Genomic DNA, 14,539 nt, shown 5'->3' on the forward strand with positions numbered 1-14,539 from the left:
ACATGCGGTCCGCCACCATACTGGCTCGCCACGTGGGTATGGCCTATGACGGGATATGGTAATAGACATTGTATTTGCACACTTGGACAAGTTAAAACATCATTTTCGTGTATTTTACAACTTTAGGCACTAAACTGATCGCACAAGATAAATTAAGACCGTGATGTATTTAACTCTAGTAAACTCTGTTTCAGAGTCAGTCATAACGAAAATCTTGCATGATTTGCTCAGTGCTTCAGTGTCAGTAAGTGATTCCATAACCGAAAGCTTACATACATGCCAAAACATTCGTCGGCTTTATTATCCTTGCATAAACAAGAAAAATGCATGCCTTGATTAATAATTCGTCACGTGACCCACTTTGTACGCACGGCTCGTAGTGCACGTAGCGTACTGGCAGCTCACACTAGCCATTTCAAACCTTCCTTCGCTCCCGGCTCGTTCTCCCACGGCTATATATAACGCCGATGGCTCGGCACCAGTGCTCCCCTGCTTCCACAACCAACCAGTCCGGCGTCAAGTGAGCACTGACTGAGCTACCCATGGATCATGGCGGCGGCGGCAGGAGTAGCAGCCGCCTCCGGGACCGGCTGGCCCGGATGTTCCGTCCGGGCTCGCTGCTCCGCTCGACCTGCAACAACAACACCGCGTCGACCTCCTCTTCCTCCTCGTGCTCGGCCGCGGCGGGCGCGGCAGCCGACGGGGTGACTGCGTCCAAGCCGCCCCCGAGCTCCGCCTGCTCCTCCAGCCGCGCGCTCTTGCCCGCCGACTCCGCCATCTCCCGCGACAGGGACTCGTTCCTCACCTCTTCTCGCCGCGACTACGCCACCATCGTCGGCCGCACCGAGTCCTTCTCCAACGCCCTCGACCGCGTGCACCGCCGTGCCGGCGCCGCGGTGCATTCTCTGCCGCCTCCGGCTCGCTTCTCCATGCACGCGTCGCCTCTGATGGAGAGCAAGAAAAAGAGCCCTCTCCACGGTCATCGGCACCACCGCCACCGCCTCGGTGGCCGGGTCAAGGGCGACAAGAGCAAGAAGATGTTCTCCAACAACCCCTATGGCTTCAGCACCTCGGACACTGACGGCGACGACGTCTTCAGCAGCGACGCTGACGAGCGCAGCCGCAGCGACGCCAAGAAGGGGGACGCGGAGGCCTTCTTCTCCTCCTCCAGAAGCTTCTCCTTCTCCTCCGACTCCTCCGAGTTCTACAGCAAGAAGAAGAAACCAAAGAAGAAGTCCCCTGCCGCAGTGGCGCCCAAGCCGCCGCCGCCGCCGCCGAGAGCGAGGGCGAGGGGGCAGAGGCGCAAGAATCGCGTGGCGAGCAGCTGCGACACGTGCGGCGTGAGGGAAGGGTTCCGGCCGGTGGTGTCGGCGGCGGAGGAGCAGGTGCGCAGGGGGTTCGCGGTGGTGCAGCGGTCGCGGGACCCCTACGCCGACTTCCGGGCGTCGATGGTGGAGATGGTGGTGAGCCGGCAGATGTTCGGCGCGGCGGAGCTGGAGCGGCTGCTGCGGTCGTACCTCTCGCTCAACGCGCCGCGCCACCACCCCGTCATCCTCCAGGCCTTCTCCGACATCTGGGTCGTCCTCCACGGCGGCTAGCTAGCGATCTCACTGGCTATCCACTCACTCACTCAGTTATTAATCCAGCCCCAGGACGTTTCCTTAACTACCAGTAGGACTCTGTCATAATTAATCATGCTCTGCGTTCATGATTAGCTCCAACGATGTTCATCAGTTTGGTCTTAGTTTTAATCTTGGCTGTAACTGGCCGTGCGGTTCTGCTGTAATGTACTCCTAGTAGTAGTACTACTGTTCTTGGCTCTGACCCAGTGTGCAAAAGCTAGCTTCTGATTTGGAATTGGATTCAGATTTGGCCAGAGAGCGCCGTGGGTTTTGTTTGCTAGCTAGAGGAGCTGTACGATGTTTGATTTTGGGCGTCAATGATTTGAAAATCATGATGACACAGCAGAACTTTGGGTTTGCGCTTCCTCTGCCATGCCACCACTGCACTATTTAATCCTTTGTGTCGGCAAGTATCGTATTTTGCTCGGATGCTCGCCATGTCGAATTTAAAGATGAACAAATAATCGTTCATCGGTGCCTAGTAGATTATATTTGTGCGATTCATGTGGAAGTACGTATCATGTAGACTTAACCTTTTTGGAAGAATCAAGAATAACATGGTTAAACAATGAATAACATTTCACAAATAAAAAGAAGAACAATGTCTATTCACATAAGAAGTATAATTGACACACGAGAGGCTCCCCCGCGAGCGACCGAGGGGGCAACCCTAGCCGCCGGTGCCTCAGGTCCCCCCGCCCCTCTTCTCCCCTCGCCGCCGCCGATCCGCGCCGCCGGGCAAAGCCCGGTAGGTGCTGGCGGCGGCGGGGCCCCATCTCCTCCTCGCGCAAGGGCTCGGCGCGGGCGGGCGTCCTCGGCGGCGGCGTCGCGTTCATCCGGGGCGCGGCGGCACGCGGGCAGGTCCGACGGAGGTGCTAAGATGCCTCGTCCTGCGTGTGGAGGGACGGTCACGGCGGGGGCTGCGGGATCACCCGGAGGCGACATGGGCGACTCCGGTGTTGGATCCGCGAGCAGCAGGTAGGGCGGCGTCCCTTGCCTGTGCGGCGGCGGCCAGATCCATGGCCGGCATGGTGCTCCTCCCCTCGGCGGAATCTATGTCTGGAGATGGGCGTCGGAAGCCGCGGATCCGGCGTCCCTTCTAGATCCGCCCCGGAGTGGCAACCGGTGGCGCGTGGAGGACCGGTGAGGGGCGGCTGTGTTGGGGAACGTAGCATGCAATTTCAAAAAATTTCCTACGATCACGCAGGATCTATCTAGGAGATGCATAGCAACGAGAGGGGGAGAGTGTGTCCACGTACCCTCGTAGACCGAAAGCGGAAGCGTTAGGTTAACGCAGTTGATGTAGGCGAACGTCTTCGCGATCCAACCGATCAAGTACCGAACGTACGGCACCTCTGAGTCCAGCACACGTTTAGCTCGATGACGTCCCTCGAACTCTTGATCCAGCAGAGGGTCGAGGGAGAGTTTCGTCAGCACGACGCGCGTGGTGACGGTGATAGTGATGTGATCCGCGCAGGGCTTCGCATAAGCACTACGACGCTATGACCGGAGGAGTAAAATGTGGAGGGGGCACCGCACGCGGCTAAGAACAATTGATGTGCTATGGGGTGCCCCCTGCCCCCGTATATAAAGGAGGAGGGGAGGAGGCCGCCGGCCTAGAGGGGCGCGCCATGGGGGGAAACCGAATAGGACTCCAAGTCCTATTCGGCCCCCCTTCCATTCTTACGGAGGGGGAAAGAGGAAGGGAGAGGGAAGAGGAGAAGGAAAGGGGGGCGCACCCCCTCCCCTAGTCCAATTCGGACTCCCTGTGGGAGGGGGGCGCGACCACCCTTTGTGGGCTGCCTCCCCTCTCCTCTATGGCCCATGTAGGCCCCTTACTTCCCCGGGGGGTTTCGGTAACCCCTCGGTACTCCAAAAAATACCCGAACCACTCCGAAACCATTCCGATGTCTGAATACCATCTTCCAATATATCAATCTTTATCTCTCGACCATTTCGAGACTCCTCGTCATGTCCGTGATCTCATCTGAGACTCCGAACAATCTTCGGTCACCAAAACACATAACTCATAATACAAATCGTCATCGAACGTTAAGCGTGAGGACCCTACGGGTTCGAGAACTATGTAGACATGATCGAGACACGTGTTCGATCAATAACCAACAGCGGAACCTGGATGCTCATATTGGTTCCTACATATTCTACGAAGATCTTTATCGGTCAAACCACATTGACAACATACGTTATTCCCTTTGTCATCGGTATGTTAATTGCCCGAGATTCCATCGTCGGTATCTTCATACCTAGTTCAATCTTGTTACTGGCAAGTCTCTTTACTCGTTCCGTAATGCATCATCCCATAACTAACTCATTAGTCACATTGCTTGCAGGGCTTATCGTGATGTGCATTACCGAGAGGGCCCAGGGATACCTCTCCGATACACGGAGTGACAAATCCTAATCTCGATCTATGCCAACCCAACAAACATCTTCGGAGACACCTGTAGAGCATCTTTATAATCACCCAGTTACGTTGTGACGTTTGATAGCACACAAGGTGTTCCTCCGGTATTCGGGAGTTGCATAATCTCATAGTCAAAGGAATATGTATAAGTCATGAAGAAAGCAATAGCAATAAAACTTAACGATCATTACGCTAAGCTAACGGATGGGTCTTTTCCATCACATCATTCTCCTAATGATGTGATCTCGTTCATCAAAGGACAACACATGTCTATGGTCAGGAAACTTAACCATCTTTGATTAACGAGCTAGTCAAGTAGAGGCATACTAGGGACACTTTGTGTTGTCTATGTATTCACACATGCATCAAGTTTCCGGTTAATACAATTCTAGCATGAATAATAAACATTTATCATGATATAAGGAAATATAAATAACAACTTTATTATTGCCTCTAGGGCATATTTCCTTCAGTCTCCCACTTGCACTAGAGTCAATAATCTAGATTACATACTAATGATTCTAACACCCATGGAGTCTTGGTGATAATCATGTTTTCCTCGTGGAAAAGGCTTAGTCAACGGGTCTGCAACATTCAGATCCGTATATATTTTGCAAATCTCTATGTCTCCCTCCTTGACTTGATTGCGGATGGAGTTGAAGCGTCTCTTGATGTGTTTGGTTCTCTTGTGAAATCTGGATTCCTTCACTAAGGCAATTGCTCCAGTATTGTCACAAAAGATTTTCATTGGACTCGATGCACTAGGTATTACACCTAGATCGGATATGAACTACTTCATCCAGACTCCTTCATTTGCTGCTTCTGAAGCAGCTATGTATTCCGCTTCACACGTAGACCCCGCTCTGCTTGGAACTGCTCCAACTGACAGCTCCACCATTCAATATAAATACGTATCCGGTTTGCGACTTAGAGTCATCTTGATCAGTGTCAAAGCTAGTGTCGACGTAACCATTTACGACAAGCTCTTTGTCACCTCCATAAACGAGAAACATATCCTTAGTCCTTTTTAGGTATTTCAGGATGTTCTTGATCACTGTCCAGTGATCCACCCCTGGATTATTTTGGTACCTCCCCGCTAAACTTATAGCAAGGCACAAATCAGGTCTGGTACACAACATTGTATACATGATAGAACCTATGGCTGAGGCATATGGAATGACTTTCATTTTTTCGCTATCTACTGCAGTGGTCGGGCATTGAGTCTGACTCAACTTTACACCTTGTAACATAGGCAAGAACCCTTTCTTTGACTGATCCATTTTGAACTTCTTCAAAACTTTATCAAGCTATGTGCTTTGTGAAAGTCCAATTAAGCGTCTTGAGCTATCTCTATAGATCTTGATGCCCAATATATAAGCAGCTTCACCGAGGTATTTCATTGAAAAATTCTTATTCAAGAATCCTTTTATGCCATACAGAAATTCTATATCATTTCCAATCAAAAATATGTCATCCACATATAATATTAGAAATGCTACAGAGCTCCCACTCACTTTCTTGTAAATACAGCCTTCTCCAAAAGTCTGTATAAAACCATATGCTCTGATCACAATATCAAAGCGTATATTCCAACTCTGAGAGGCTTGCACCAGTCCATAAATGGATCGCTGGAGCTTGCACACTTTGTTAGCACCTTTAGGTGTTGGGGAACGCAGTAATTTCAAAAAAAATCCTACGATCACGCAAGATCTATCTAGATGATGCATAGCAACGAGCGGGAGAGTGTGTCCATGTAACCTCGTAGACCGAAAGAGGAAGCGTTATATCAACGCGGTTGATGTAGTCGTACGTCTTCACGATCCGACCGATCCTAGCACCGAACGTACGACACCTCCGTGTTCAGCACACGTTCAGCTCGATGACGTCCCTCGTACTCTTGATCCAGTAGAGGAGGAGGGAGAGTTCCGTCAGCACGACGGCGTGCCGACCGTGATGATGAAGTTACCGGCGCAGGGCTTCGCCTAAGCACTACGACGATATGATCGAGGTGTGTAACTGTGGAGGGGGGCATCGCACACGGCTAGGACAAATCTTGTGTGCCTTTGGGGTGCCCCCCGGCCACGTATATAAAGGAGGGGAGGGAAGCGGTGCCTGGCCCAAGGGGGGCGCGCCAGGTGTGGGGAATCCTACTAGGACTCCCCAGTGCAAGTAGGATTCCCCTCCTCTTTCCTATTCGGAGTAGGAGAGAAGGAAAGAGAGGGAGAGGGAGAAGGAAAGGGGGGCCGCGCCCCCACCCCTTGTCCAATTCGGTTTGGGCAGGGGGGAGGCGTGCGCCACCTCTTGGCCCTTCTCCCCTCTCTCCACTAAAGCCCAATAAGGCCCATTACTTCTCCCGGCGAATTCCTGTAACTCTCCGGTACTCCGAAAAATACCCGAATCACTCGGAACCTTTCCGATGTCCGAATATAGCCTTAGAATATATCGATCTTTATGTCTCGACCATTTCGAGACTCCTCATCATGTCCATGATCTCATCCGGGACTCCGAACAACCTTCGGTACATAAAATCACATAACTCATAATACAAACCGTCATCGAACGTTAAGCGTGCGGACCCTACGGGTTCGAGAACTATGTAGACATGACCGAGACACATCTTCGATCAATAACCAATAGCGGAACCTGGATGCTCATATTGGCTCCTACATATTCTACGAAGATCTTTATCGGTCAAACCGCATAACAACATACGTTTTTCCATTTGTCATCGGTATGTTACTTGCCCGAGATTCGATCGTCGGTATCATCATACCTAGTTCAATCTCGCTACCGGCAAGTCTCTTTACTTGTTCCGTAATGCATGATCCCACAACTAACTCATTAGTCACATTGCTTGCAAGGCTTATAGTGATGTGCATTACCGAGAGGGCCTAGAGATACCTCTCCGATACACGGAGTGACAAATCCTAATCTCGATCTATGCCAACCCAACAAACACCTTCCGAGACACGTGTAGAGCATCTTTATAATCACCCAGTTACTTTGTGACGTTTGATAGCACACAAGGTGTTCCTCCGGTATTCGTTAGTTGCATAATCTCATAGTCATAGGAACATGTATAAGTCATGAAGAAAGCAATAGCAATAAACTAAACGATCATAGTGCTAAGCTAACGAATGGGTCTTGTCCATCACATCATTCTCCTAATTATGTGATCCCGTTTCATCAAATGACAACACATGTCTATGGTTTAGGACACATAACCATCTTTAATAAACGAGCTAGTCAAGTAGAGGCATACTAGGGACACTTTGTTTTGTCTATGTATTCACACATGTACTAAGTTTCCGGTTAATACAATTCTAGCATGAATAATAAACATTTATCATGAAATAAGGAAATAAATAATAACTTTATTATTTCCTCTAGGGCATATTTCCTTCATTAGGATCGACAAAACCTTCTGGTTGCATCATATACAACTCTTTCAAAAAATCCATTAAGGAATGCAGTTTTGACATCCATTTGCCAAATTTCATAATCATAAAATGCGGCACTTGCAAACATGATTCGGACATACTTAAGTATTGCTATGGGTGAGAAGGTCTCATCGTAGTCAACTCCTTGAACTTGTCAAAAACCTTCCGCAACAAGTCGAGCTTTGTAGACAGTAACTGTAACACCCCGGATGTAACTTTCCATATTTGTAACTCCAACTCTTGCCATTTTCGGCTATGTGTTATGATATCCCGTTCGTGGTCGGGTTTTGTCTTTTGTTTTGCATTTTGTTCATGTCATGCGTCTCATATCATGTCATCATGTGCATCTCATTTGCATACGTGTTTCGTCTCATGCATCCGAGCATTTTCTCCGTTGTCCGTTTTGCAATCCGGCACTCCCACCTCCTCCGGCGCACCCCTTTTCGTTTCTTTTCGTGAGCGGGTGTTAAACGTTCTCGGAATGGAACGAGGTTTGTCAAGTGACCTTGGTATACCACCGGTAGACCACCTGTCAAGTTTCGTTCCATTTGGAGGTCGTTTGGTGCTCCAACGGTTAACCGGGCAACCGCAAAGTCCTTTTGTGTGTTGCAGCAAAACCCCCCCTCCAAACAGCCCAAAACCCCTCTAAGTCACTTCCATACTCTAGGTCATTCGATCACGATCGTGTGGGCGAAAACCGCACTCCATTTGGAGTCTCCTAGCTCCCTCTACCTATAAATCACCTCCCCCCTCCGAAATCCGGGCGAAACCCTAGCAAAAATCGTCCCCCGCCGCCACCGGACGTGTCCACTCCGGGCGGACGGATCCCCGCCGCCGCGCCCGACCAACCACAGCGTGCCACATCAGCGCCCGTACGTCGCGCCGCCGCCGAGCCCGCGAGGCCCGTGGCCGGCCCCCGCGGCCCACGTCTCCTCCTCCCGCCGCCCGTCGCCCGCTCCCGCGGAGCCGCCGTCCCCGCCGTCCTTCGCCACCCTCGCCGGCCGGCGAGTTCCGCCGGCGCCGCGGCCCGCGGCGCCCCGCTCCTCCTCGCCGCCCATCGTCGCGTTCCCCGCCGCCAACGCCTCCTCCCCGCTCCTCCTCACCGCGCTCCTCTTCCCCTCCGTCTCCGGCAGCTCCGGCGACGAGCTCAGCCCGAGCCCGAGTCCGGCGGCCCGATCCGATCTAGGGTTGACTTCTCTCCCCTCCCCGTTTTTCTGTCCTAAGATTTTTTACATTATCTTGCTCTGTTCATTGCATCATAGCTCTCTGCATATAGCTTCGTTTCGTGCGTGTAATATATCGAAATGTTCGCCTCGAGATGCACTTCATTTTGTTCTATTATGCCATGTTCATTTGAGTCCATCATGATGTCCAAATATCTGGTGCAAGAGTGCTAATTGCTGTTAACTGTTGTTACTGATCAGAACTTGAGGATTTGTTATTTTTGTTGCTATTGATGTGTGCATCTTATGGGCATGAGCTCTACAGGTGTTCTGATGTATGCCATGCCATCTTTACAGAGGTGTATGCCATGTATTTTTGTGATCTATGTGGTGACTAGCACAAGCATGCAAACTAGGCTTCGTGATGTTTTTGATTTCAGGGACAGTAATTTTGCCAAGTCTGTGACTGCTGTTATTTTGTTGCTATGTATCCATGTGGCTACAGAGAGATCCATGCTTATTTTGGAGATGTTCAGTAAGGATGTTTTGTAGATATAGTTGTGCTCTATCCATTCATGCCCCTGTTTGCAATTATGGAGTGCCATAGCATGACTCAATCTTGCTCTACTTTTGCTATAAAATGTTCCTGGCAGATTGTTTACGTGTTATTCAATTTTGCCAAGGTTGTTGTAGTTGTTTCATACATGCTATGTATTTGCTCTTGCCATGGATAGCTTCACAACGATACCTTCTTGCTGTAGGTATGCTTGTTTTGTCATGTATTGCCTTGTGGTGAGTACATCAAGCTCACCAAGATGCCCTCATAATGTCTGTTTCTGCCATGCTCTGTTTTCTGCTAAGTCTGAAACCCGTTAACGAAACTTGCAATGTGTACATGGTTGCCATCATATCTTCTGGTCCTTTTTGGCTTATGGTCACTAAGGGACTTTTGTTCTATGCATTTAGTAGATTCATGCCATGCCTTGTTTTTCTATGTTACGTTCCTGTAGCATGTTAATTTCTTTCTCTGAACATTGCTGCCTGATACTGTTTCTGCCATATCCAGTAATTTCATCAAGTCTGTGAACCCGATATCTTTTGCACTTTTGCCATGCTTGTTTGAACCTGCTGTGGTATGATCTAGCCGTAGCTCAGTGTTCATCTTTTGTCAAGCATCCCCTGTAGATTACTGGCATATGCTTTGTTGCTATGTTGGAGTGTTGTAGTATAGTTTCTTGATGTATTCTAAGTGCTATCATGCTGTTAATCGCAGATTCGTGTCATTCTTGTTTTGCTTGCCATTTGCAAACCGTGCATCCGTTTCCGGTGATCTTTATATCGATTTCAACCGAAATCATCTCATCTTACCAGTGGCATGCTTGGTTTGCCAAGTTACTGCCTTGTTCATCATTTTTCTTCCGGAGCACGCATATGCATCGCATATCATATCTCGCATATCATACATGTTTTGCATCATGTTGCTTGTGCATTTCTCGTGATTGATTGTGGTTCCGTTGCTTGTGTTCTTGTTTTGCGTAGAGCCGGGAGACGAGTTAGTGAACGAGGAACCTGTTGAGTACGCTTACGAGGATCAAGCTTTCGACAACTCTGAGAACCTTGCAGGCAAGATGACCATACCCTCGAAATCACTTCTATCTTTGCTTTGCTAGTTGTTCGTTCTATTGCCATGCTGCGCTACCAACCACTTGCTATATCATGCCTCCCATATTGCCATGTCAAGCCTCTAACCATCCTTTCCTTGCAAATCGTTGTTTGGCTAAGTTATCGCTTTTGCTCAGCCCTTCTTATAGCGTTGCTAGTTGCAGGTGAAGTTGAAGTTGGTTCCATGTTGGAACATGGATATTTTGGAATATCACAATATTCTCATATTTAATTAATGCATCTGTATATTTGGTAAAGGGTGGAAGGCTCGGCCTTATGCCTGGTGTTTTGTTCCACTCTTGCCGCCCTAGTTTCCGTCATACCGGTATTATGTTCCTTGAGTTTGCGTTCCTTACGCGGTTGGGTGATTTATGGGACCCCCTTGACAGTTCGCCTTGAATAAAACTCCTCCAGCAAGGCCCAACTTTGGTTTTACCATTTGCCACCTAAGCCTTTTCCCTTGGGTTTTCGCGAGCCCGAGGGTCATCTTTATTTAAACCCCCGGGCCAGTGTTCCCCTGAGTGCTGGTCCAAACTAGAGCCCTTTGCAGCGCCACCTCGGGGAAACTTGAGGCCTGGTTTTAGTTGTACGGACTGCTCATCCGGTGTGCCCTGAGAACGAGATATGTGCAGCTCCTATCGGGATTTGTCGGCACATTCGGGCGGCTTTGCTGGTCTTGTTTTACCATTGTCGAAATGTTTTGTAAACCGGGATTCCGAGACTGATCGGGTCTTCCTGGGAGAAGGTTTATCCTCCGTTGACCGTGAGAGCTTATAATGGGCTAAGTTGGGACACCCCTGCAGGGTATTATCTTTCGAAAGCCGTGCCCGCGGTTATGAGGCAGATGGGAATTTGTTAATGTCCGGTTGTAGAGAACTTGTCACTTGACTTAATTAAAATACATCAATCGTGTGTGTAGCCGTGATGGTCTCTTCTCGGTGGAGTCCGGGAAGTGAACACGGTTTGAGTTATGCATGAACGTAAGTAGTTTCAGGATCACTTCTTGATCATTTCTAGCTTCGCGACCGTTGCGTTGCTTCTCTTCTCGCTCTCACTTGCGTATGTTAGCCACCACATATGCTTAGTGCCTGCTGCAGCTCCACCTCATTACACCATCCTTTCCTATAAGCTTAAATAGTCTTGATCTCGCGGGTGTGAGATTGCTGAGTCCTCGTGACTCACAGATTCTACCAAAACAGTTGCAGGTGCCGACGATGCCAGTGCAGATGACGCAACCGAGCTCAAGTGGGAGTTCGACGAGGAACGTGGCCGCTACTATGTTTCTTTTCCTGATGATCAGTAGTGGAGCCCAGTTGGGACGATCGGGGATCTACCATTTGGGGTTATCTTATTTTCATCTGGATTTGACCGTAGTCGGTCTATGTGTGGATTTTTGGATGATGTATGAATTATATTTATGTATTGTGTGAAGTGGCGATTGTAAGCCAACTCTCGTTATCCCATTCTTGTTCATTACATGGGATTGTGTGAAGATGACCCTTCTTGCGACAAAACCACAATGCGGTTATGCCTCTAAGTCGTGCCTCGACATGTGGGAGATATGGCCGCATCCTGGGCGTTACAAGTTGGTAATCAGAGCCATCCCCGACTTAGGAGCCCCCTGCTTGATCGAATCGCTGGCGTTGTTGAGTCTAGAACAAAAATGTTTTGAGTCTTAGGATTATATATATCGGAGAGTAGGATTCTTTTTACTCCTGAGTCCCTTCGTCGCTCTGGTGAGGCCTCCTGACGTAGAAGTTTTGACTCTTCTCTCCTCAAATTTCACTAAAAAAAAATTTAGGATCACGCGGGTATTTTAGAATCGTTCCGATGGTTTTGTGACGAGAACATTGTTCTTGGTGCCTCCTGACATTTAGGGGTTGTGGCAGTGTCCCGGGGAGTTGAGCTCCGAGGTGTTGTCGTCACAATTTTATCGTTGCAGTTCTGGAATACCTGAGTTTCACCGACATCGAAAATCTCTTTTATGCAGTTGTTGGTGAGATCACCTCGACGCGACCCAGTACTGGGGCGGGAGTTCGGGAGTATTGCCATAACTCGTATAACGGATGCTTTTCGAAGGTTGAGGTACACGATTTCCGAAGGTTTCTTGGTTATGTGTTGACGGATGGATACAGCTGGATCTAGGGATTGCTAGTTTGGGTGATATATTTTGTGTCCCCTGTATCCCCAACACCAGATTGCATAACCAGAAAGTTTCGGGAGTTTATAAGTGGGAATTCAAGTAGCTCCTAGGATATCTTTCCGACAGACGCATAATATGAGATTGGGGTTCGACGTCTAGTGGTCCACCTTTCCACGGTTGGTTTTACAGTGGTCTCATAGTGTCTTAAAGAGTCCTTGGCTATGCCGACTCGGGGAAGCTTCGTATGTCATGTGCACTACCTTGTACATGATGGTGATGTACGATCGAGCCCGTGTGGGCCCCAGCACGAAAACTTCGGACGAAATCTCTATCATATGTTTGTTCCGGCTTATTCTGCAAGCCAATACTTTGTTTTGTTTTGAATTGTGGTATTCGAGTTGCTTCGAAGTCAAATGTTGATTCCATACCTTTTTCTAAGTGGCTTCTCAACTTAATGGAAGTGTGATAATTTACTATGGAATTCATTCGTTCATCCTCGTTCGAATGTTTATTGTGAAGACTATATGTTGCAATTTCTATCCGTTGATTCAACTTGTCTATTTGTCTATCAAGATGCTAACGGATGTCACCCTCTTCAGGATGGCTCCGCCAACGCGTCAAAATCCGGAACGCAATGAAGGGAGTCAGGCGAACCCTCCGCCACCACCTCCGCCTCCGGAGGCATGGCAAGCTATCATGGCAGCCACCAACGCCAATGCTCAGATGATTCTGTAACTCTTGCAAGAACGCACCCAAGGGCAAGGCAATCAAGGAAATCAAGGTCAAGGCAACAATCAGCCTCACTTTGCTACCCTCAATCAGTTTCTCACAAATCAGCCCAAGTCTTTCAGCTACTGTGCCGAGGCCACAGATGCCGATGATTGGCTCGTGGACATCAACAAGCATTTTGAATGTAGCAATGTCAGGCCTGAGGACTATGTCAAGTTCGCTTCTTTTCAGCTCAAGGACCAAGCTGCTGATTGGTATCAACAATACAAAGATTCCAGAGGAGGTCGTGTGATCACTTGGACTGACTTCTATCGGGACTTCAAAGCGCACCACATTCCATAAAGTGTTGTTGAGAGCAAGCGTGAGGAGTTCCGCAATCTCAAGCAAGGCAACATGTCTGTGTATCAATTCAACATCCAGTTTCAGAAACTTGCTCGCTTCGCTAAACAAGACGTTCCTGATGAAAAGAGCATGATCTATCACTTCAGAGGTGGCCTTAGAGAGGATCAGCAGTTAGCTCTCGTTCTTGTTGAGCCTACTCAGTTTGATCAATTCTACAATATGGCTCTGAAGCAAGAGGCTGCTCAGCTCAAGTGTGAGGCTTCTAAGAAGAGAGTCAGGGACGCAGTTCAGTCTTCTTCTTCCTCACTAGTGGCTGCAAAGCAACAGAAGTTCTGGTTGCCTCCTCCTCCTCCGTTTCGTCAGCCTTACCAGCAGAAGAACAAAGGTGGCCATGGATCTTCCCACTCTTCCAACTCTGGCTATCAGAACAAGTCTCAGAATCAGGCTCCAAAGGCGAATGCTCCTTATCATCGTCCACTCTCAGAGGTGACTTGCAACAAGTGTCAGCAGAAAGGTCACTATGCTAACAAATGCTTCAACCAAAGGCGTCTTCCGCCTCCTCCTCCTGTGAGATCTTCCAGCAATGCAGTGGTCAAGCATAATCCAAAGTCTGCAAAGGTGAACATGATGAATGCAGCTCAAGCGGAGGAATCTACTGATGTGATAATGGGTAATCTCTCAGTTAATGATATTCCTGCAAAAGTTTAATTTGATACTAGTGCATCGCATTCTTTCATTTATAGACCTTTTGTGGCTATGCATGATCTGGTTACTGAAGTATTGCCGAGTCCTTTGTCTATTGTTTCCCCGGCTCGACAAATGACTTCTCGAGTATTCGTTCGGGATTCCGTTATCAAGATGGGCGATTATAAATTTCTGTCCAAACCAATTGTTCTTGGTGACTCGGATATTGATCTAATTCTCGGGATGGACTGGCTTTCTAAGCACAAGGCTCAACTTGATTGTGCTGCCAGGGAAATTCAATTGACACAGTCTTTTGAGGATGTGATTAT

At 48.7% G+C, this 14,539-nt stretch overlaps 1 protein-coding gene across 1 annotated transcript; it reads left to right on the forward strand.

Annotated features, from left to right (window-relative positions):
* The first annotated feature begins 369 nt into the window (after positions 1-369).
* LOC109738604 (uncharacterized) lies at positions 370-1,876 on the forward strand. The gene has a single exon (XM_020297697.4). It carries the CDS (start codon positions 543-545, stop codon positions 1,596-1,598), a length of 1,056 nt encoding a protein of 351 aa, XP_020153286.1. The 5' UTR covers positions 370-542; the 3' UTR covers positions 1,599-1,876.
* Positions 1,877-14,539: the final 12,663 nt, after the last annotated feature.

The sequence above is a fragment of the Aegilops tauschii genome, chromosome 3, assembly GCF_002575655.3.
Source record: "Aegilops tauschii subsp. strangulata cultivar AL8/78 chromosome 3, Aet v6.0, whole genome shotgun sequence".
Classification (NCBI taxonomy): Eukaryota; Viridiplantae; Streptophyta; class Magnoliopsida; order Poales; family Poaceae; genus Aegilops; species Aegilops tauschii.